The sequence below is a fragment of the Lampetra fluviatilis genome, chromosome 42 (genome assembly GCF_964198595.1).
Source record: "Lampetra fluviatilis chromosome 42, kcLamFluv1.1, whole genome shotgun sequence".
Lineage (NCBI taxonomy): Eukaryota > Metazoa > Chordata > Hyperoartia > Petromyzontiformes > Petromyzontidae > Lampetra > Lampetra fluviatilis.
The window spans coordinates 6,505,689-6,530,352 of record NC_136316.1 but is presented as its reverse complement, the minus strand read 5'-3'; the positions used below and the strand labels follow the sequence as shown (position 1 = coordinate 6,530,352).

The 24,664-nt window shown below is 53.3% G+C and overlaps 1 protein-coding gene across 2 annotated transcripts in view; it reads right to left on the bottom strand.

Annotated features, from left to right (window-relative positions):
- LOC144946674 (sodium-dependent noradrenaline transporter-like) overlaps positions 1-24,664 on the bottom strand; it is a 52,076-nt gene that overhangs the window by 11,148 nt on the left and 16,264 nt on the right. For both annotated transcript variants that reach the window (XM_078875753.1, XM_078875752.1), the window contains exons 4-12: positions 21,457-21,700; positions 19,185-19,323; positions 16,673-16,807; positions 11,654-11,757; positions 10,254-10,378; positions 9,311-9,423; positions 8,188-8,316; positions 7,179-7,278; positions 3,299-3,399 (exon numbers count right to left, since the gene is read on the bottom strand). In XM_078875753.1, coding sequence (XP_078731879.1) covers positions 3,299-3,399; positions 7,179-7,278; positions 8,188-8,316; positions 9,311-9,423; positions 10,254-10,378; positions 11,654-11,757; positions 16,673-16,807; positions 19,185-19,323; positions 21,457-21,700 — 1,190 coding nt within the window. The remainder of the gene's footprint in view (positions 1-3,298; positions 3,400-7,178; positions 7,279-8,187; positions 8,317-9,310; positions 9,424-10,253; positions 10,379-11,653; positions 11,758-16,672; positions 16,808-19,184; positions 19,324-21,456; positions 21,701-24,664) is intronic.

Here is a 24,664-nt window from a genome sequence, read left to right as displayed (position 1 = left end):
CTACGTGACTTTACCGAAAAAACCTAAGAATATGAATCCTTGCAGTCACGAAAGCTTCAAATCTAGGAAGAGGCTGGGGCTCAGAGATCTGGAGATGAGCAAGTCTCGGACCGCAACAGACAACGAGCGGTGCTTTTGTCACGCAGCTGCGGTCATGTGCCCTATAAATCCACATTGCCTCGGCCTAAATCACACAGATATGCACCAAATCTCACTGGATTCTCACCGGATTCTCACCAGGATCTCGCCAGGATCTAGCCAGATCTCATCCGATCTCGCCCAATCTCACCAAATTCTCGCTGGATCTCACCCAATTTCGCCCGATCTCGCCCAATCTCTCCGGATGTTGGCGGCGAGATCGGATGGGTGCTCTGGGAAGGTAGCAGTGGGTCATCAAGCACAGGCAACGACACTGTTGTACTCGTTTCCTACATTCCCACCTTCACCAACCCACACGACTGACAGGTGTGGTGAATTTGGATTTAAAGCTTTCGTGACTGCAGGGATTCATCTTCTTGGTTCTTTCGGTAAAGTCACGTAGAATGGAAATAATAAAATAAAATAAAAATATATAATAAAATAATTCTCACGACGTTTCGGCCACAACGCAAGCAGCTGTCCTCAGGTGGAGAACAGGGCTGTCGAGAAGACAGAGTCTGAATGACAACCCCAGGCTTGGAGTGTCTTTTTGTAAGCTGGGTTGGCGCTCTCCCCCCCTCCAACCCAGCTTAAAAAAAAAAGACGCTCCAGGCCTGGGGTTGTCATTCAGACTCTGTCTTCTCGACAGACCTGTTCTTCACCTGAGGACGGCTGCTTGCGTTGTGGCCGAAACGTCGGGAGAATGATTTTATTATGTTTTATTTTTATTATATTTTTATTTCCCTTCTACGTGACTTTACCGAAAGAACCAACAAGAGGTGTGGTGAAGTATGGCCTCAAATAACCAACGCAGCCTGCAGAGCATGGGAGGTCCTCATCTTGCAGTGGATTGACAACGTCTTGAGGAGTGTATTGCTCTCTCTACACCAGCGCAAGCCTCGAGTCAGTCACGTGACTTGTGTAGTGCCCGTAGCTGGTTGGCTAGTTAATTAGGGTTTGGGGGAGTGATTGTAGGTGGTCACTCAATGTGAGTCTATAGGTTTCTGTGTGAGTATATGGGTCTTTGTGTGAGTATATGGGTCTCTGTGTGAGTCTATGGGTCTCTGTGTGAGTCTATGGGTCTCTGTGTGAGTATATGGGTCTCTGTGTGGGTATATAGGTCTCTGTGTGAGTCTATGGGTCTCTGTGTGTCTATAGGTTTCTGTGTGAGTCTATGGGTCTCTGTGTGAGTCTATGGGTCTCTGTGTGTGTCTATGGGTCTCTGTGTGAGTCTATGGGTCTCTGTGTGTGTCTATGGGTCTCTGTGTGAGTCTATGGGTCTCTGTGTGAGTCTATATTGCACCGGTGTCTGATTATATTTAATTTTTATATTAACATAATCAAATCAAACACATGTTTACTGTAAGCCATGGGTCCGTTGAAATACTAATAATAATTTTGAGAATTATAGGGTGGCGGTTGTATTAAAGCACAATATTTATGGGTATTATTTTAGCCAGCAACATCCATTGCCTGCAAATGATGTAATTCGCATCTGTTTCATATTTATGTTATATATATATATTCCCGTTCACTTTTCATTGTGAGCAGAAATGAATTTCGCTTGGGAACGCTTCCAAGTCATCCTCTGGCAGATATCACCACCAACTGATCAAAGACAATGACGATGACAACGACGATGATGATGACGACGATGATGATGATCATGATTATTTTGATGATTGGCCAGAACCCAGATTAATCACGGCCAGCTGTAGCTAGGAGTCAAACTGATGTCTCGGCAATACCGGCTCAGCGTCTCCGACACAGTATCAGCCCCATAATGTGACCACTTCTTCCACAGGGTAGTATTCATAATAGGCTGCAGGGTGGTGCAATGGTAAATCAGCCTGGGTTCGATTCCCGACTCGGGCAGCTTTTTTGTGTGGAGTTTCTACGTTTGTATGTTGTCCCCCTGTTGTGTTCAGCGTGTGGTGCGTGCGAGCGATTGAAGTTTTTCATTCTCTCCCCCAGTTCTGCGTGGATTTCCTCCGAGTTTCCTGCCGTGGCTAAACCCACACGAAACGTCAACGTTGTCGGCCAAACATCACAACACGAAGTCTACGTCATAATATCCAATTCAACGTCTAATACGCAAGCATACGATACGCGTTCGGTAACTGGATTCCGCATTCTCAGGAAGTCTGAGTATGAAGGCCAAGCAGTGGTTCAGCAGCAGAGAAGCAAGTTGACGTCCGGGCCACCCCAGACGCGAGCGTTTACACAGTCCCCTTCGTGCCAACTTTTTTTTTCCGGCTCCCCCTCTCCAAACCCTTTTATTAATTTAGCTTCCACCGACGCCCAAAATTAGCAGACGTGCGGGCGCGCGCCAGACCGGCAGTGGTGGCGGCGGTAATAATATTATTGACAACGATGAGGATGAACGACGATGTTGAAACCTAAAGAAGTGGGCCGGTGGTGGAGTGGTGGGTGAGGGGTTGGTGGGTCGGGTAGGCTCCAGCGAAATATCAAAGGTCGCGTGGACGCTGTGCCGGGGAGAGGTGCTCGTGCTTGGCAGCTGCCAAGTTGCTTTAGGGCGACCCGCAATCCGGCGCGGGTTCCCGTGTCTCTCTCTGTGTGACCTTCTCCCGATGCGGCAGTCGCCACGGCTACGTCCGCACTGCTCGTGGGTTCCGCTCCGTGACCCCGGGTGCGGCGGTGGTTGTGGCGGTGGGGGCGGTGGGGGCGGTGGTGGTGGCGGTGGGGGCGGTAGTGATGGCGGTAGTGATAGCGGTAGCGGTGGTGGTGGCGGTGGTGGTAGTGGCGGTGGTGGTGGCGGTAGTGATAGCGGTAGAGGTGGTGGTGGCGGTGGTGGTAGTGGCGGTGGTGGTGGCGGTAGTGATAGCGGTAGCGGTGGTGGTGGCAGTGGTGGTAGTGGCGGTGGTGGTGGCGGTAGTGATAGCGGTGGTGGTGGCGGTGGTGGTAGTGGCGGTGGTGGTGGCGGTGGTGATAGCGGTGGCGGCGGTAGTACCTGTGGTGGCGGTACCTCGCGGCAAAAAAGACTCGGGAGGATTTTTTCACCACAATGTTGTTCATCTGGATCTGCACGGTTGGCTACGTACGATGCCAAAGAAGTTCAACATGCGTACGTACAATATTAACATTGGGAATCACAACCAAGTGGCGAGACAACGGGAGCGTTGTTGTTCAGAGCGGGTACCAGCAGAAAGCAGGGGCTGACGAACTTCCAGCAAAGCCTCCAGTAGAGGCCGGGCTTGAATCCCATCATCTGCTCAATGTCCTCACTGAACCGGTCCACACCTAGAACAAAGACAAAGGTCCCCCGTGTAAGCCTTGAGCAGACTGCGGGGGGCAAGTGCTGTTCGCGAGTAGCACCGATGAAGAACGGCGCGGCTCACGAGGAGGTGGGTGGCCAGAACCGGCCAGCCCACGTCTACCCAGTGTTGACGTTCACACACCGCACCAGGTAATCGTTTGAGGCCGAGCCGACCTAGGGGAGGCTACAGGACCGGCGTTGGCCGCAAGCGGGAGTCGAACTCTGTTGGTCGCCGCTCCCCAACAACAACGAACGCGATTCGCCACTAAGTGGTGGCGACGTCACCACGGCGCTTGTGCCAGGCTCCCCACGCACACAACACAGCACGACTTGGAGGCTGTTTTCAATATCAATTCAAGTCACGTGGACGTTTGGTTTACGCCGAAGTTCTCATAGCACGAGGCCGTCACGAATACGCCCATTGCACACAGACGGTTGCAGTTTGGAGTTCCAAAAAACAAAATGAGCTGATTGTGAAAATATAATAACGCTACATATCCTGACTTTCTAGCCCACCCTGTACGTACATAAATATGTTTTAATAAAAATAATCTGCGACACGTGTCTGATTGTCTGTTCACGATTCCTACTTTCCGTACACAACTTGGTTCCAAAGTGTTTCATGCAGCAGCTGCTGCTTCTGCTGCTCCAAAGTCTTGGAACCAACCCTGGGATCTCTTCTCTGGGAATGGCCACGCTGCCAACTCGCTGCAGTCTTTGAAACAGACATTTTTGAGGTCGAACCAAGACGAATGCGAACGTACGGAATTGCTTTAAATTTTACTTAAAATATTTTTAATATTTCACATCTTGTTTTCACGAACTCTCGCTGTTGGCCGTGTCTGTCTGCTGGACGAGTCACCCTTGAATAACGGGTCTCATAGCTCGATGGGTAAGTTACCTGGGCAACAATAAAGTTTCGATTTAAAGCTTTCATGACTGTAGGGATTCATCTTCTTGGTTCTTTCGGTAAAGTCACGTAGAAGGGAAATAATAAAATAATAAAAATAAAACATAATAAAATGATTATTTTATAAAATAATAAAAGTAAAACATAATAAAATAAAATAATTATTTTATTATGTTTTATTTTTATTATTTTATTATTTCCCTTCTACGTGACTTTACCGAAAGAACCAAGAAGAACAATAAAGTTGTCATTCTGATTCTAACTCAAGGCATCTGGTTCCCGCGCGCGCACGCCTGTCCAGCAGGTGTGTGCCCAGGTGAGGAGCCGGGATGCGTTTCACCGCTTGGGCCTCAAATCTTGCCCGCCCGTGTGTCCCCTCTGGCAAACCAGACTCAGGGCACCGGCATCGCGAGCTGTTCATGGTACAAACAACAACAAACAACGACTACTGGACGTTGTTCAAACGTCGCTGCGTCTCGCCAAAAAACTAAAATCTCGATTCCCTTCACGTTGAAATATCACTCGGCGGCCCGTCACGCCTACCGACCTTTAATTTAATAAATAAATAAATGTCCCGTCCTGACCCCGTGGCTCTCCGTGCCTGGGTTTAGTTTCCACCCCCCTTGCGCAACCCCCCCCCCCCTCTCAATCCCCCCCCCCCACCACCCTCAGCTCCCAACTCTGATGCACGCAGACAGGGCGGCACGGCCAACGCCGCCGGCGTCGCCCGATGGAGCGTCGCGTTGCGGCCTCCTCGTGAGCCAGGATTGAGGATTGTCATCATCGGCAGCAGCAGCAGCAGCAGAAGCCGTGGTCGATCCACTGCTGGATGAAAACCTCTGCCCCCCCGGCAAGCCACCAGCCGTCCGTCACGATCCCACCCAGCACCGGCGCGTGGAATTATCTCACCGCTCCGTTTCCCGGACGCGGTCCGCTTCCTTGGCTGCCGCTACCGCCGGTATCCCCTGAGAGGCGGCTAGCAGCAACGCCACTGGCCGCCACTCCACGGTGCCGATCGGCGTCGCTCGCCACGGGATGCCGGATCCGCACGCGGATCTCGCCCCCAGCGTCGTCACCGCATTCCGCTCGCGCGTCTCTCTTCGTTCTCCCTCTACTCATTCCCATTCACTATTTACACTCATTCCCCCCCTCTACTCATTCCCCTTGAACTCTCCCACTCATTCCCCTTCCTCTGCGCAACCTTTCCATGAACACGGCTGGCTTACGTACGGTCGCGGAAGGAGTTCAGCGTGTGTGCGTGACGTATCACGGAGGAGGTCGTACGCCCGTAGTGTGCGGCCTCCTCCGTGTTCATCACCCTACCTCCAGCCACTTGTCGATTCTTCTGCCACTTCGTTTTGTAGTTTGAGCAACGGTTGGTCTACTTGGTAGTGCCGCCCGAGCCGACTCGAGTTTATTATCGTTGTTGTTTATTATTGTTCATTATGATTGTTTCTTTTTGTTGATTATTATTGTTGATTATTATTGTTTATTATTATAGTTTATTAGTATTGCTTATTATTGTTGTTTGTTATTATTGTTTATTATTAGTATTGTTTATAATTGTTTACTATTATTGTTTATTATTATTGTTTATGAGAGGACAATGTACGCTCGTACGGCATTTTCGCTTTCCCACGCAGCGGCACGGCTGTCCATGTTGACGCTGCCCACCCATGGGCGGGCGGGCAAACGTCCTGCACACCTGGGGGGGGGGCGACGTGACCGCGACGACCACCCGCACGGAGCGTGGTCAGCCACGGACCATGGCATCAATGCGTGGCCACTCACTCAGGTAGTCTCAGGTCCCTGCCTCCACGGCCGGTTCGGCAAAAAGAGCGTAAAAGTAAATAAGTAAATATACTCGGCAGTGTACTGAGTGGAACGCGAGGCCCCTGTTGTCCATACTCTGCTCCGCTGCCATTGGGACATTCGCTGGCAGGGCGGAGAATCTTGGGACACGTGGCTGGAAATCGTGAGGGCAGCCAACTCCTTCCCCGCCAGAGGCCGCAAACGCAAGGTGCAGCCTTCTCGTAGAGCACAACGACCAACTGTCCAGGTGAACCCTGACCTCCGGGACCGTTCCGTGAGAAGATGGTTTTTGCAACAGCAACAAAAATAAGAAAATGGGAAGTAAAAAAAAGTTAAAGTGACGATGCAATTATGCTTTTTGTTGCTGCTAAACCTTTGTGTGACGGACGGGCGCACACACACACACACACGTGCTTTTGTTTACGGGCTGCGGTTACAAATTCAAGCATGAGCTTAATTTGCTTTCAACTTTGCCGAACCCGACGGTTTTGAGTTTTGGTTTTTAGCGTGTGTAACTTGCGGGGAGATTTTTGGGTTGTCGCTAACGTGGGGAACGCCGTCGCTGACGCGGGGATCAAGAGCTCGCCGATCCACGACGAGATGGGACGATGGCCGATGGTCAAGAGTAAGATCGAAGCGGCCACCAAGGAGCGCAACTCGTCCTTGAGGACGTCCACTGGGAGGAGATGGAGCGACGAAACGAGCTCAAGGTGCATCACAGGATTGTGAAGGGTGGTCGGGAGCGGCATCTATGGAGGGGATCCTTCATCCAGCAGTGGATTGACCATGGCTGAAGATGATGACGATGATGACTGCAGTAGCATCACAACCGTGGCTGGGTGAAGCTATTAGTCATGGGCGGTGAAGCCATGCTGCGGGATCGCAGCGGTTGTGGGATCGGTGCAAGATGAAGATGAAGATGATGATGGTGATGATGGTGATGCTGATGATGCTGATGATGGTGATGATAATGCCCGCAGACATGTCACAACAGTGGCTGGCCATGCGCCGTGCATCATGGGCGGTGAAGCGTGCGCTCACCGTAGAACCAGGCGACGCCGATGGCTTCGATGAGGACGCCGAACAGGATCGACGTGCCGGCAGCAAAGTTGTCGAGGATGGTGAAGACGTAAATCCCTCCCTGGTGACACGGGGGGGGGGAGGGGGGAGGGGCGGCACGGGGCGCTGTCCTCCTCCTCGGCTCACAACAAGCACCAACACAGCTGCTGCCGTTGCTGTTGTTTTTGTGACGACCGCGACTTTTGTTACTCTAGAGTTGGACGTTATGACGAGCGATGGGGAAAGCCGGCACAACGGACTCTGGGTTGGTGTCCGGGACCAAGACGTGAGATGGTTTCAGAGGCTGCGGCCACAGGCATGCACGTGCTAGTGTGGTCGTGCGTCATGTAACCCGCACGCCCAGCCACCGCATGCCAAAGCAGCTTCTGTTTGGCCGCACAGAGGGGGCTAAACGGGCACGACACGGGCTGGTGAAGAGATGGAGCTGATGCGGTACGGGAAGATGTGGAGCTGAGTGGACTTGCCGATCACTGGTACCAGCGGTGTCAAGATCGGCCGTGGTGACGTCACCGTCACTTAGTGGCGAATGGCAGGCATGGGTGCTGGTAGTGTGGTGGCGAGTGTGCTGCGCTTCGAACCCGGCCACCCGAGTTCAATTTCGCTCATGGCCAACACCGGTGATGAACATCTAAACCGGTCTCGGGCCTCCCCTAGGTCTTTGGTGGGAGCGGTAGTGCCGGTAGTGGTGGTGGTGATGGTGATGGCAGTAGTGGTGGTTGGTGGTGGTGGTGGCAGTAGTGGTGGTTGGTGGTGGTGGTGGCAGTGATGGTAAATGATGGTAGTGGTGGTAGCAACAGTGGCAGTGGTGGTGTTGCTGGCGTGGTGCTGGCCACCGACCTCTTCGTGTGCCGGGCCGGCCGTCACAGGTGCTCGCTAACAGCACTTGCCCCAATAGTCTGTTAAGGCTACACGGGGGATCTTTGTCTTTGATGGTGGAAGTGGCGGTGGCGGTGCGAGCGCCGCGACTCACGTTGGTGACGCAGACGAGCGCCACCAGGAAGGTTCCCACGGCCACCAAGAGGGTGAACTTCTCACGGTGGCGCTTGAGAATCGGGAAGTCGTCGATGAGGCCGGTGATCACCGCCTCCATGCCACCCATCTGCACGCACACGGATGGGTCACTACCTACGCACGCAGTGGGTCGCTACGTACGCACGGAGTGGGTCGCTACGTACGCACACGGATGGGTCACTACGTACGCACGCGGTGGGTCACTACGTACGCACACGGATGGGTCGCTACGTACGCACACGGATGGGTCACTACGTACGCACACGGATGGGTCACTACGTACGCACACGGATGGGTCACTACGTACGCACACGGATGGGTCACTACGTACGCACACGGATGGGTCGCTACGTACGCACACGGATGGGTCGCTACGTACGCACACGGATGGGTCACTACGTACGCACACGGATGGGTCGCTACGTACGCACACGGATGGGTCACTACGTACGCACACGGATGGGTCACTACGTACGCACACGGATGGGTCGCTACGTACGCACACGGATGGGTCACTACGTACGCACACGGATGGGTCACTACGTACGCACACGGATGGGTCACTACGTACGCACACGGATGGGTCACTACGTACGCACACGGATGGGTCGCTACGTACGCACACGGATGGGTCGCTACGTACGCACACGGATGGGTCACTACGTACGCACACGGATGGGTCGCTACGTACGCACACGGATGGGTCACTACGTACGCACACGGTGGGTTACGTACACATGGACGGACCACGAGATGGACGGATGTAAGGATGGACGACCCGGCAGGGTGGAGACACGGGACAGATACGTGGATGGACCAACGATAACCATGCAGGCGGACAGATGGATGGACATGTGGATGGAGAGAGGGGCGTGTGTGTTGTCGCTGGTTCATCACGCGTGATGCCAGCCAACGTGATCGCGACGTGACCGTGTATCTGGGCGCAGTTCAATGCAGCTTAGCTTCTCGCAGCGGACCGACGGACATCCCTGGCGCCACCGGAGCCATGTCGGGGTGGCCTGCTCGGCGCGGTGGTGGAGGGGGGAAGAGGTGCACAACGCCGAGCGACGGCGACTACTCACGGCGCTGTCGATGCCCAACGTGAGCAGCATGATGAAGAAGATGATGGCCCACATGGAGGCGCCGGGTAGGGTGGCGATGGCCTCGGGGTAGATGATGAACACGAGGCCAGCTCCTGCAACATCAGCAACAGCACCAGCAGCAGTAGCACCAGCAGCAACAGCAGCAGCAGCAGCACCAGCAACACAAACAGAAACAGCAGCAGCAGCACCAGCAGCAGCAGCAACACAAACAGCAGCAGCAGCACCACCAGCAGCAGCACAAACAGCAGCAACAGCAGCACCAGCACCAACAGCAGCAGCAGCAGCACCAACAGCAACAACAGCAACAACAGCAGCAACACAAACAGCAGCAGCAACAGCAGTAGAAGCAGCACCAGCAGCATCAACAACAGCAGCAGCAGCAGCAACATCAACATCAACAGCAGCAGCAGCAGCACCAGCAGCAGCAACATCAACAGCAGCAGCACCAGCACCAGCACCAGCAGCAGCAGCAGCAGCAGCACCAGCAGCAGCAACATCAACAGCAGCAGCACCAGCACCACCAGCAGCAGCAGCAGCAGCAGCAGCACCAGCAGCAGCAACATCAACAGCAGCAGCACCAGCACCAGCAGCAGCAGCAGCAGCAGCAGCACCAGCAGCAGCAACATCAACAGCAGCAGCACCAGCAGCAGCAGCAACACAAACAGCAGCAGCACCAGCAGCACCAGCAACACAAACAGCAGCAGCACCAGCAGCAGCAGCACCAGCAGCAACACCAGCAGCAGCAGCACCAGCAAAAACACCAGCAGCAGCAGCAACATCAACAGCAGGACCAGCAGCAGCACCAGCAGCATCGTTTTCCCGTGGTGTCATCACGAACAGTGTCTGTTGGTCCGTCTATCCACACACGGACACACACAGACAAACACACACGGACACACACACAGAGAGACGAGGCACCGACCGTCTGTAGCCACGTCGTCTATTGGCACGTCGTGCTTCTTGGCCATGTAGCCGAGCAGCGAGAAGATGACGAAGCCGGAGAAGAAGCTCGTGACGCAGTTGATGGAGCTCGTGATGAGGGCGTCCCTGCCAGGGCGGTGAAGCACACGCAGACATCGGTGCTCTCATCATCAACATCAACACCACTCCTACCATTATCATCATCAACACTACCACTCCTACCATCAACACACCACTCTTGCCATCAACACCATCAACACCACCACGACTTCTACCATCATCAACATCAACACCACCACTCCTACCATCATCTGGAACACCACCACTCCTATCATCAACAACACCACTCTTACCATCATCATCATCAACACCACCACTCTTACCATCAACACCACCACTCCTACCATAATCATCAACACCACCACTCCTACCATCAACACGAGCACTCCTATCATCATCATCATCATCATCAACAACACCACCACTCTTACCATCAACACCACCACCCCTACCACCATCAACACCACCACTGCTACCACCATCACCACCACCACCCCTACCACCATCACCACCACCACTACAAATGATGAATCAAAGATTCGGTGGCCTGCGAGTGATGCGGCCACGAATCCCAAACCCTCGACCGGCATCGTGGACACTCCACCACCACCACCACTCCACCACCACCACCACTCCACCACTCCACCACCACCACCACTCCACCACCACCACTCCACCACTCCACCACAACTCCGCCACCACTCCACCACCACCACTCAACCACCACCACTCCACCACCACCACCACTCAACCACCACCACTCCACCACCACCACCACCACCACTCCACCACACCACCACTCCACCACACCACCACCACCACCACTCCACCACCACCACTCCACCACCACCACCACTCCACCACACCACCACTCCACCACCACCACTCCACCACCCCACCACTCCACCACCACCACTCCACCACCACTCCACCACCACCACCACTCCACCACCACTCCACAACCACCACCACTCCACCACCACTACTCCACCACCACCCCCACTCCACCACCACTCCACCACCACCACTCCACCACCACCACCACTACTCCACCACCACTCCACAACCACCACCACTACTCCACCACGACCACTCCACCACCACCACTCCCCCACCACCACCACTCCACCACCACCACTCCACCACCACCACCACTCCACCACCACCACTCCACCACCACCGCCACTGCTGCTGCTGCCGCTGCCATCTTAACTCCTTTGAAGGAGCGAAGATGGAACGAGATCCACGCACTGCTTCTGAACCATTGAGTTGCTAACGGATCTAAAATTACATCATTAATCTGCCGTTATTAATCCAAACGGAAGACGAAGAAGCCCTCACTTGTAGCAGTTGTTGTTGAACTTGTTGTAGCTGGAGAAGGCGATGAGGACCCCGAAGCCGGCGCCCAGAGAGAAGAAGATCTGAGTGGCGGCGTCAATCCACACCTGGGGGGCGACCGGCACGGGGGAGAGGGTGAGGTGTGGTGAGGAGTAGGGTGAGGTGTGGTGAGGTGTGGTGAAGAGTGGGGTGAGGTGTGGGGAGGAGTAGGGTGAGGTGTGGTGAGGAGTGGGGTGAGCGGTGGTGAGGAGTGGGGTGAGCTGTGGTGAGGAGTGGGGTGAGCTGTGGTGAGGAGTAGGGTGAGTTATGGTGAGGAGTGGGGTCAGCTGTGGTGAGGAGTGGGGTGAGCGGTGGTGAGGAGTGGGGTGAGTGGTGGTGAGGAGTGGGGTGAGCTGTGGTGAGGAGTGGGTGAGTTGTGGTGAGGAGTGGGTGAGATGTGGTGAGGAGTGGGTGAGTTGTGGTGAGGAGTGGGTGAGATGTGGTGAGGAGTGGGTGAGTTGTGGTGAGGAGTGGGTGAGATGTGGTGAGGAGTGGGTGAGCTGTGGTGAGGAGTGGGGTGAGTTGTGGTGAGGAGTGAGTGAGTTGTGGTGAGGAGTGGGTGAGTTGTGGTGAGGAGTGGGTGAGATGTGGTGAGGAGTGGGTGAGCTGTGGTGAGGAGTGGGGTGAGTTGTGGTGAGGAGTGGGTGAGTTGTGGTGAGGAGTGGGTGAGTTGTGGTGAGGAGTGGGTGAGATGTGGTGAGGAGTGGGTGAGATGTGGTGAGGAGTGGGTGAGCTGTGGTGAGGAGTGGGGTGAGTTGTGGTGAGGAGTGGGGTGAGTTGTGGTGAGGAGTGGGTGAGTTGTGGTGAGGAGTGGGGTGAGCAGTGGTCAGGAGCGAGTTGAGCTGTGGTGAGGAGTGAGGTGAGGTGTGGTGAGGAGTGTGGTGAGGTGTGGTGAGGAGTGTGGTGAGGAGTGGGGTGAGCGGTGATACATAGAGAAACATCTGTCTGCTTATATGTCTGTCTATACGTTTCTGGTTCTGTGTTTTATCTCTCTCTCAAATTTAGCATTCTCAGGAAGAACGTAATCAACCAGGTAGGGTGTTGACTGTTATGTTATCCGACTCTCTGTTGTATTACATTACATTTCTAAGTATACTAGAATTGTGCTTCTATTTCATTTATACCTGATGATGATTGCTTGTGTTGCAATCGAAACGTCGTATGCTAGTATTTAATTTGTTACTTTCTCTTTATACGTGACTTTACCGAAAGAACCAAAGAGTAAAGCGCAAGAAGCCGCAAGCCTCCGCATGGATGACTGCGACGCGGAGCGGTGGTCGGGGTGCGTTCGGGGGTTAAAAACTAAAACTACGGAGAGAGAGAGAGAGTGCAGAGAGAGGAAGCGAGCAAGCGAGCGCGGGGAAGGATACAAAAACGAGATGAAAGGTTAGCTGAGGATTTACAAGAAGGGACGGAACGATCACGACCTAAGATAGCACTCAGCCTGTGCCGTGCAAACAGAGGGCGCACTGCCAACGGAGCGCGGCGGGGTGTTTTTAGCGCCCACGCCGTTACCGTTTGCAGATGCCGCCACATGGCTACCAGGGAGTGTTGGGGGCAGAGGTCGCAAACGGGTTTTGATTCCTTACCCGTACCCGTACCCGGCCGCACCAGGGTCGCAAATGGGTACCCGTTCCCTACCCGTACCCGTACCCTACCCGAAATGAGTGACAAACGGTTACTCACCAGTGACTCACGGCCTACCCGTACCCGTACCCGGCCGCACCAGGGTCGCAAATGCGTACCCGTACCCGTACCCGGCAGGGTACGGGTAGCCGGGTATCGGGTAGGGTACGGGTATCGGGTACCCGGATGCGACCTCTGGGTGGGGGTGACGATGCTGAATCCGGCAGAGTGCGAGGTCGGAGCGAGAAATACCGTCGGGGAATGCCGCGGTCGACGAATCAAGTCGGCGGATTAAGGGGGAGTTCGCGTGCGTTGTTCGAACGTCCGAACGCTTGATGTGGATTCAGGGTAAGAACGCTTGATGTGGATTCAGGGTAATAATAATAATTATAATGCCATCCACAAGTTCTGGATGAATTACCACAAACATTTGTAGCTCACGTCTCACTGCAATCACCCCCCCCCCCCCCCCCTACAGTTTAAGTACGTTAAGTATTACACTTTTATCATAACAACAATAATAATACTGATTCGTATCCTGGTAAAGTGTCACCGAGTCTCAAGACTCTCTTGCAGGAGGGTCCTGCTACATTGGGATGTTTGGCCGATTGAATTCGCCACTGGGTGAAACTTCACAATTCATGTTTGGAAGGTTCGAGACAGAGTGGGGTAGAGGAAGGTCTGGAGCCTGGACTTGAACAGGGTGCAGGGAGTCAATAGCACGGACGGCTGGGGGAAGGGAGCTCCAGACCATGGGGGCAGCAGAGGAGAATGAGCGACCTCCCATTGAGCGAAGGTTGACTGGAGGATTCGACTAAAGGCGTTGGTTGACAATGTGTGTATATGTGTACGTTGAACTTCTTTCGCGCCGTATGTGGCAACCGTGCTAAACGGAGGTGCGGGGGAATAAAAAATAAACCAACCGTGCCAATGTAACAAGATGAAGGATTCCCCATGCTGTGTCAATATGGGAGGTTGTTTTGACTATACTTCACCACGATGGTCAGTGCAGGTTTGAGCGTGGAGGGGAGTAGAGATGAGAGGTAGGAGAGTGTGTGGAGGGGAGTAGAGTGAGATAAGAGGGGAGAGGTAGGAGAGTGCGTGGAGGGGAGTAGAGTGAGATGAGAGGGGAGAGGCAGGAGAGTGCGTGGAGGGGAGTAGAGTGAGATGAGAGGGGAAAGGCAGGAGAGTGCGTGGAGGGGAGTAGAGTGAGATGAGAGGGGAGAGGTAGGAGAGTGTGTGGAGGGGAGTAGAGTGAGATGAGAGGGGAGAGGTAGGAGAGTGTGTGGAGGGGAGTAGAGTGAGATGAGAGGGGAGAGGTAGGAGAGTGCGTGGAGGGGAGTAGAGTGAGATGAGAGGGGAGAGGTAGGAGAGTGTGTGGAGGGGAGTAGAGTGAGATGAGAGGGGAGAGGTAGGAGAGTGTGTGGAGGGGAGTAGAGTGAGATGAGAGGGGAGAGGTAGGAGAGTGCGTGGGGGGGAGTAGAGTGAGATGAGATGGTACAGGCAGGAGAGTGTGTGGAGGGGAGTAGAGTGAGGTGAGAGGTAGGAGAGTGCGTGGAGGGGAGTGGAGTGAGATGAGAGGGGAGAGGTAGGAGAGTGTGTGGAGGGGAGTAGAGTGAGATGAAAGGGGAGAGGTAGGAGAGTGCGTGGAGGGGAGTAGAGTGAGATGAGAGGGGAGAGGTAGGAGAGTGTGTGGAGGGGAGTAGAGTGAGATGAGAGGGGAGAGGCAGGAGAGTGCGTGGAGGGGAGTAGAGTGAGATGAGAGGGGAAAGGCAGGAGAGTGCGTGGAGGGGAGTAGAGTGAGATGAGAGGGGAGAGGTAGGAGAGTGTGTGGAGGGGAGTAGAGTGAGATGAGAGGGGAGAGGCAGGAGAGTGCGTGGAGGGGAGTAGAGTGAGATGAGAGGGGAAAGGCAGGAGAGTGCGTGGAGGGGAGTAGAGTGAGATGAGAGGGGAGAGGTAGGAGAGTGTGTGGAGGGGAGTAGAGTGAGATGAGAGGGGAGAGGTAGGAGAGTGTGTGGAGGGGAGTAGAGTGAGATGAGAGGGGAGAGGTAGGAGAGTGCGTGGGGGGGAGTAGAGTGAGATGAGATGGTACAGGCAGGAGAGTGTGTGGAGGGGAGTAGAGTGAGGTGAGAGGTAGGAGAGTGCGTGGAGGGGAGTGGAGTGAGATGAGAGGGGAGAGGTAGGAGAGTGTGTGGAGGGGAGTAGAGTGAGATGAAAGGGGAGAGGTAGGAGAGTGCGTGGAGGGGAGTAGAGTGAGATGAGAGGGGAGAGGTAGGAGAGTGTGTGGAGGGGAGTAGAGTGAGATGAGAGGGGAGAGGTAGGAGAGTGTGTGGAGGGGAGTAGAGTGAGATGAGAGGGGAGAGGTAGGAGAGTGTGTGGAGGGGAGTAGAGTGAGATGAGAGGGGAAAGGTAGGAGAGTGCGTGGAGGGGAGTAGAGTGAGATGAGAGGGGAGAGGTAGGAGAGTGTGTGGAGGGGAGTAGAGTGAGATGAAAGGGGAGATGTAGGAGAGTGCGTGGAGGGGAGTAGAGTGAGATGAGAGGGGAGAGGTAGGAGAGTGTGTGGAGGGGAGTAGAGTGAGATGAAAGGGGAGAGGTAGGAGAGTGTGTGGAGGGGAGTAGAGTGAGATGAGAGGGGAGAGGTAGGAGAGTGTGTGGAGGGGAGTAGAGTGAGATGAGAGGGGAGAGGTAGGAGAGTGTGTGGAGGGGAGTAGAGTGAGATGAGAGGGGAGAGGTAGGGGAGTGCGTGGAGGGGAGAAGAGTGAGATTAGAGGGGAGAGGCAGGAGAGTGCGTGGAGGGGAGTAGAGTGAGGAGTGGGTGAGGTAGGAGAGTGTGTGGAGGTGAGTGAGTGAGTAGGGGTGTGAGGAGTGAGTGAGTGGGAGTGGGTAGGTGAGTGTGTGGGAAGGTGGAGTGTGAGTGGGGGGTTGTGTGTGTGGTGGGTGGGTGAGTGTGTGGAGGGGTGAGTGTGATGGTGAGGGGAGAGGTAGGAGAGTGTGTGGAGGGGAGTAGAGTGAGATGAGAGGGGAGAGGTAGGAGAGTGTGTGGAGGGGAGTAGAGTGAGATGAGAGGGGAGAGGTAGGGGAGTGCGTGGAGGGGAGAAGAGTGAGATTAGAGGGGAGAGGCAGGAGAGTGCGTGGAGGGGAGTAGAGTGAGATGAGAGGGGAGAGGTAGGGGAGTGCGTGGAGGGGAGTAGAGTGAGATGAGAGGGGAGAGGTAGGGGAGTGCGTGGAGGGGAGTAGAGTGAGATGAGAGGGGAGAGGTAGCAATATGTGTGGATGGGAGTAGAGGCGACAGGTGAATAAGTAGCCAGGGGCGTAGTGAGGTGTATACTAGACGTGGTGTGCCGGGAAGCAGCCCACCGAGAGCTGACGAAGGCGGCGCAAGTCCACGTTGAGGTACTCGTAGATCCCGTCCATGGCTCCGGGCAGCGTGACGCCGCGTACCAGCAGCACGGTGAGCACCACGTACGGCATCGTGGCCGTGATCCACACCACCTGCGGGCCACAACCACACAACCACCACCACCACAACCAGACAACCACCATTAAACACCACCACCACAACCACACAACCACCACTAAAACAACATCAAGACCACCACCACCACCACAACTACCACCACCACAAACATACCACCACCACCACCACAACCACCACTAAAACACCATCAAGATCACCACCTACCACACCACAGCTACCACCACAAACACACCACCACCACTAAAACACCATCAAGACCACCACCTACCACCACCACAGCTACCACCACAAACACACCACCACAACTACACAACCACCAATAAAACACCATCAAGACCACCACCTACCACCACCACAGCTACCACCACAAACACACCACCACAACCACACAACCACCACTAAAACACCATCAAGACCACCACCACCACAACTACCACCACAAACACACCACCACCACCACCACCGCACAACCACCACTAAAACACCATCAAGACCACCACCACCACCACAACTACCACCACAAACACACCACCACCACAACCACACGACCATACATAGAGGCCCACCGACTTACAGAGAGACCCATATGCTTACAAAGGGACCCATAGACTTACATAGAGACCCATATATTTACATAGAAACCCATAGACTTACATCAAGACCCATGGACTTCACAGACTAAGAGACTTACAGAGAAACCCATAGACTTACACAGGGACCCACCGACTTATAGAGTGATCCATAGACTTACATAGACACCCATAGACTTACATAGAGACCCATGGACTTCACAGACTAAGAGACTTACAGAGAAACCCATAGACTTACACAGGGACCCACCGACTTATAGAGTGATCCATAGATTTACATAGACACCCACAGACTTACATAGACACCCATAGACTTACATAGAGACCCATGGACTTCACAGACTAAGAGACTTACAGAGACACCCATAGACTTACATAGAGACCCATGGACTTGAGATTGTCACAAACCTACGAAGAGACCCATAGACTTTCTCATACACCTACGGAGTTATTTACCCGCACCTCCGATTATCACAGCTGGCTACGTACAATGCGGCATACATCATCATCACCATCCACGGGCCGTAGGTGTCCACTGCACATTTCGTCATTTGTTGTTTCCACTTTCCTCTCTGTCTTGTGCCAACATGCTCAAGTAGCGGCCACATCTTCCTGGCGCCAATCTCTCATCGTCGTCATTGTCAAGCCATTCTCTTCCTCTCTTTCAACAACACCAACGCACTTTCACATTTTCCTGTTGCTTGTCCACCCTCCAATATGCGTGCAGCCATACGTACATACGGACACCCATGGCTCAATTACACTGGTCAACAAAAATAAAAATTCTGTCCTGGACATTTGCAGCTGTTTTAGACTAATTTCAGGGTGCTGATTCCAAATCAGATCTCAGATTTGCTCTATCACATCACTTTAATGCTATCGGCATACCCCATTTTCATTGATTTTAGCCGAAATTAACTCTGTCACTTATGATTGCAAGTTGTTGCGAGTCAGTGACTGCTTTAGTGTTAAAATATGGTGCTGTATTTTTAGGATAGTGTGTTTATAATATCATTTTATGTAGATATCCACATTTATTTAATGTTTTTCTTCTGCAGTTTTTATTGAAAATGCAACATTTGATATCTCAAAAACCTGATGCGATAGACAAAAACTGATGCCAGATTTGGAATCAGCACCCCAACGTTACCTTAAAACCGTTGGAATACCTTATGCCAGAACAAAGTGTGTTGACCAGTGTTATTGATCGCGCCAGCATCGACACTCTCCGAGTTTCTTGGTTCTTTCGGTAAAGTCACGTAGAATGGAAATAATAAAATAATAAAACATAATCAAATACAATTGTATAATAAAAATAAAACATAATACAATAATTCTCACGACGTTTCGGCCACAACGCAAGTAGCCTGTCTAGACTCTGTCTCCTCGACAGACCTGCGCTCCACCTGAGGACGGCTACTTGCGTTGTGGCCGAAACGTCGTGAGAATTATTTTATCATGTTTTATTTCATTATTTTATTATTTCCATTCTACGTGACTTTACCGAAAGAACCAAGAAGATGAATCCCTGCAGTCACGAAAGCTTTGAATCGAAATTTATTTATTTTATTATGTTTTATTTATATTATTTTATTATTTCCATTCTACGTGACTTTACCGAAAGAACCAAGAAGACGAATCCCTGCAGTCACGAAAGCTTTAAATTCGAAATTTATTTATTTTATTATGTTTTATTTATATTATTTTATTATTTCCATTCTACGTGACTTTACCGAAAGAACCAAGAAGATGAATTCCTGCAGTCACGAAAGCTTTAAATCGAAACTCTCCGAGCTCTCGCCTTGCCCGATGTCCGGATGCCCTTCCAGAGGCTGAAGTAGAGGATGAGCAGCACCACGAAGAGGCAGATGGTGAGCTGCCAGCGAGGAAGCCCCAGGTTGTTGAGACCGCTGCTGTCGTGCAGGTGCAGCACTCCTCTCCTGCAACGCGGACAAAGACGACGAGGATGATGGCAACCCATCCCCCCCCCCACCCACCTTCCTCGCGCGTGCCATGCATAGCCTTCAATATCAGAATTTGTATTTAGACCGAAGGCCGTGGGTTCAATCGTGACCCCTGTGATGCCTGCTGTATATTTGGAGTTGGAGTGTCTCTCTCTCTCTCTCTCGCTCTCCCCGTGGTGGTGTGGATTTTTCTCCGTGCCCTCCGGTTTTTCGGTCCACATTTAGAATCAACGGCGTCACGCGCTCAGAGTATTCGGCTGCTGTAAACGTCCACGTGTTGGTAATAATCCCACTTCGTTGAGCTATTATTTGTGAAAGCCAGGTCGCTTCTGAAAAAGAGCTATATTGCAGCTCAGTTGACCTTACCTGGTAAGATAAACATAGATAGATTATATATTTAACAGAATCCAATGAACCGATTAAGCTTTTGTTTGCAGATGTCCAACAGAGTTAAAGGTAATGAGGCGGAGATAAATAAATAAATGATAATAAATTGAATATCTCGGTACAAATTGCATAAGTACATACATTGCTGCAACAAAACATCAACCACAACACCACACCAAGACAACACAGCTGCTCAATAACATTTCACATACAAATTAAACTATCGGCATGTAGGTATCGATAGTCAGGTGCAGGAGCTCATGGGTCAGAACCAGGTGCCAAGAGGTTGACTGATGGTGCCAGGCTAGGTGCAGGAGATCATGGGACAGACCTAGGTGCAAAGAGGTTGACTGATGGTGCCAGGCTAGGTGCAGGAGATCATGGGACAGACCCAGGTGCAAAGAGGTTGACTGATGGTGCCAGGCTAGGTGCAGGAGATCATGGGATAGACTAAGGTGCCAAGAGGTTGACTGATCAGAATCAAAATTTGTATTCATCCTGCAGGAATCCGATTACTTATAATAAGACTATAACGAGACTATAATAAGATTGTTGGGCCAAGTGCTGTTTGTGAGCATAGCGAGCACCCTGATTAATGCAAGGCCTAGGCCTTACCGTTAGCCACATTGGCGAGATGTTAACTATCTCGCCTGGTATACAGGAGATCGTGGGATTTCATCTCAACCCTGACGCCTGAAAATGTGGAATTTGTGTGTCTCTCTCCCCGTGGTCGCATGGATAATTTCTCCGAGTCCTCCAGTTTTTCCCTCCACAATTAGAATCAGTCTAACACGTTTCGAGTATTTGGCTGCTATACATTTCCACGAGATAGGCCACTGCGTTGAGTTATCATTTGTGGCCAGGTCGCTTCTGAACAAGAGCTATACAGCTCAGGGGGCCTTACCTGGTAAAATGAATACTGAGTTTTATAGTTTAGAATGCGATAACAGCGGTCGCCATACACCAACAAGTGGCGGGGATGGCACCAGGGAGCATGTGCCAGGCTAGGTGCGCTTCGTGGTCCATGGCAGGAGGTTTGGGGGCAGAGCGATCTTGAAAACCGGGACAATCGTTGCCACTCAAGCACTTGACTGGATTCCAGCTTGAGGCCAATACCAGCGACGAATATCTGACAACACTTGTTCTTGTTCATCCACGTACATTCACACGTCACGCTTGGTTCAAGGCCGAGTCGACCTAGGTAGGAGGCGCAGGTCCGGGTTCAGGTAATCGTCAATTTGGCCCGTTGGTGGAGCCGCGAGCGGGAATCAAACTCGGTTCTCTCTTTGCCGGAGGGTTCGTAGCGTGTGCCCAGGCTACCTCCACACCTCCCCCACCCCAAACAACAATCTGCTCGCTAAATGAGCAATTGTTCCAAAGGTCTGCCGAAGGCTACATAGGGGATATTTGTTTGTTTTATATTCTAGCAAATTCTTTTGTCAAGCCGCTCTTCCCCCTCCAACCCAGCTTAAATATACGCTCCAAGCCTGGTGGTGTTTCATTCAGACGCTGTCTTTCCGACAGACCTGTTCTTCACCTGAGGACGACTGCTTGCGTTGTGTCCGAAACGTCGTGAGAATTATTTTATTATGTTTTATTTTTATTATTTTATTATTTCCCTTCTACGTGACTTTACCGAAAGAACCAAGAAGATTCTAGGGGGTGTCGGGGGAAGAGGGTGGGGGGGGGCAGGGGGGGGGGGCGGCGGGGGCTCTTACTCACTCGTAGTACTCGGCTGACGGCGTGCTCTTGTACTTGGCGTACTTTGTGTGGAGGCTGCGGGGGGGCCGGGGGGAGCTGGGCGAGTGGTACTCGGTGCAGTTGGGCGTGTTCCACGAGTTATTGCAGTGGGTCCACGGCAGGTCGCCCGTGAACGACGAGAAGAGGTAGTGCAGCGACCACGCGATGATCACGTTGTAGTAGAAGCCGACGTAGAGCGCGATGAGGATCACCGTGTAGCCCACGCCTACACGGAGACATGGAGACATCCAGATCCCCGCACGCCTACACGGAGACACAGAGACACCCAGACCCCCAACATGCCTACACCGAGATGTGGAGGCATCCAGAATCGCCAACGCCTACACCGAGACACGGAGACACCTAGACACCCGCACACCTACACCGAGACACGGAGACCCCCGCATGCCTACACGGAGACCCCGCATGCCTACACTAAGACATGGAGACACCCAAACCCCTCATGCCTACACCAAAGCACGGAGACACCTAGACACCAGCACGCCCACACCAAGACACGGAGACACCCTAAACCCTCATGCCAACACCGAGACACGGAGACAACCAGACCACCGCATGCCTACACCAAGACATAGAGACCCACAGACCCCCGAAGCCTACATCGAGACATGGAGACACCTAGACTCCGAACGCCAAAACAGAGAGATAGAAAAACCCAGACGCACGCTGGCCTACATCGAGGCATGGAGACCCCCACACGCCTATACTGAGACATTGAGACACCCAGACCCTCGTATTACTACATCAAGACACGGAGACCCCCAGAGCCCCGAGGCCTACACCAAAACATGGAGATACCCAGAACCCGCACGCATACTCCGAGACACGGACACACCCAGACCCCTCACGTCCACACAAAGACATGGAAACACCCAGATCCCGAATGACTACACAGAAACATCGACACCCCCGCACGCCTACACTGAGACATTGAGACACCCAGGCCCTCGTATTACTACACCAAGACACGGAGACACCCAGACCCACCGACACAGAGACACGGAGACATTCAGACCCCCTAAGCCTACACGAAGACACAGAGACACCCAGACCGCTCATGCCTACACCGAGACACGAGAACACGCAAAACACACACACCAACACCAAAACACGGAAACCCCCGCACGCCTACAAGCAGACATGGAGACACCCAGACCGCTGTATGCCTACACCGAGACACAGACACCCAGACCTGGCATGCCTACACATAGACATGGAAACACTAACCACTGCACACCTATAGCAAGACACAGATACACCCAGACCCATCATGCCTACACAGAGACACGGAGACAACCAGACCCCACACGACAACACAGTTAGATGGAGAAACCCAGACCGCCGCAGGCACACACTGAGATACCGAGACACCTATACCCCTCATGCCTACCCCGAGACACAGAGACACCCAGACCCCATAGGCCTACACTGAGACATGGAGACACCCAGACCACCACATGCCTAGACCAAGACACTGAGACACCCAGACCCCGCACGACTACACAGAGACAAGGAGACACCAGGACCATGCATGCCTACACACATACACGGAGACACCCAGACCCCCAAGGCCTACACCGCGACACGGAGACACCCAGACACCCACAAGCCTACATCAAGAGATGGAGACACCCAAACCCCGACCACCTACACCAAGACACTGAGACACGCAGACCCCCACACGACTACACTGAGACACAGAGACACCCAAACCCCCGAGGCCTAAATCAAGACACGGAGACACTCGGACCCCTCACGCCTACATCAAGACACAGAGACACCCAGATTCCCCGACACCGAGACAGGGAGACACCTAAACCCCCTAGGCCTGCACCGAGACAAGGAGACAACCACACCCTGAAAGCCTACACTGAGACACGGAAACACCCAGAAATGGCACACCAACACCGAAACACGGAAAACCCCGCATGTCTACACCAAGACGTGGAGACGCCCAGACCCCCGCATGCCTGCACCGAGACACAGAGACACCCAGTGCCTGCACAACTACACAGAGACATGGAGAACTCCCAGAACCCACACACCTACACTGAAACATGGAGACCCTGCACGCCCACACCTAAACATGAAGGGAACAACCAGAACCTGGACGCCCACACTGAGACATGGAGACCCCCGCATGCCTACACCGAGACACAGAGACACCCAGCCCACTCACGCCGACACCGAGACACGGAGACACCCAGCCCACTCACGCCGACACCGAGACACGGAGACACCCAGACCGCACATGCCTACATAGAGACATGGAGACACCCAGATCCACGCACGCCTACACCGAGACACAGAGACACTCAGACCCCCTCACACCTACGTCCAGGCACGGAGACACCCACACGCCTACAATGAGACACGGAGCCACCCAGCCTCCTCATGCCTACACCGAGACGTGGAAAAAACTAGACCCCCCTCCACGACTACACTGAGACACGGAGACACCCAGACACCCTAAGTCTACATCAAGACAAGGAGACCCCCAGACCCACATGCCTACACCGAGATGGGGAGACACCCATACCCCGCATTTCTACACAAAGACACAGAGACACACAGACCATCATGCTTCAACTGAGACACGGGAACAACCAGAGCCTGGACGCCTACACCAATACATGGAGACCACCGCATGCCAACACCGAGATATGGAGACACCCAGACTCCTCACGCCTACACCAAGACAGGGGATCACCCAGAACCCGCATGCCGACAAAGAAACACGCAGACCTCCGCCTGCCTACACCTAGACACGGAGACACCCAGACTCCTCACGCCTACACCAAGACAGGGGATCACCCAGAACCCGCATGCCGACAAAGAAACACGCAGACCTCCGCCTGCCTACACCGAGACCCAGAGACCCCCAGACTCCTCACGCCTACACCAAGACAGGGGATCACCCAGAACCCGCATGCCGACAAAGAAACACGCAGACCTCCGCAGAGCCTACACCTAGACACAGAGACACCCAGACTCCTCACGCCTACACCAAGACAGGGGATCACCCAGAACCCGCATGCCGACAAAGAAACACGCAGACCTCCGCCTGCCTACACCGAGACCCAGAGACCCCCACATGCCTACATCGAGACGTGGAGACACCCAGACACTGGAAGCCTACACAAAGACACTTGGACGCGTAGACCCCCAA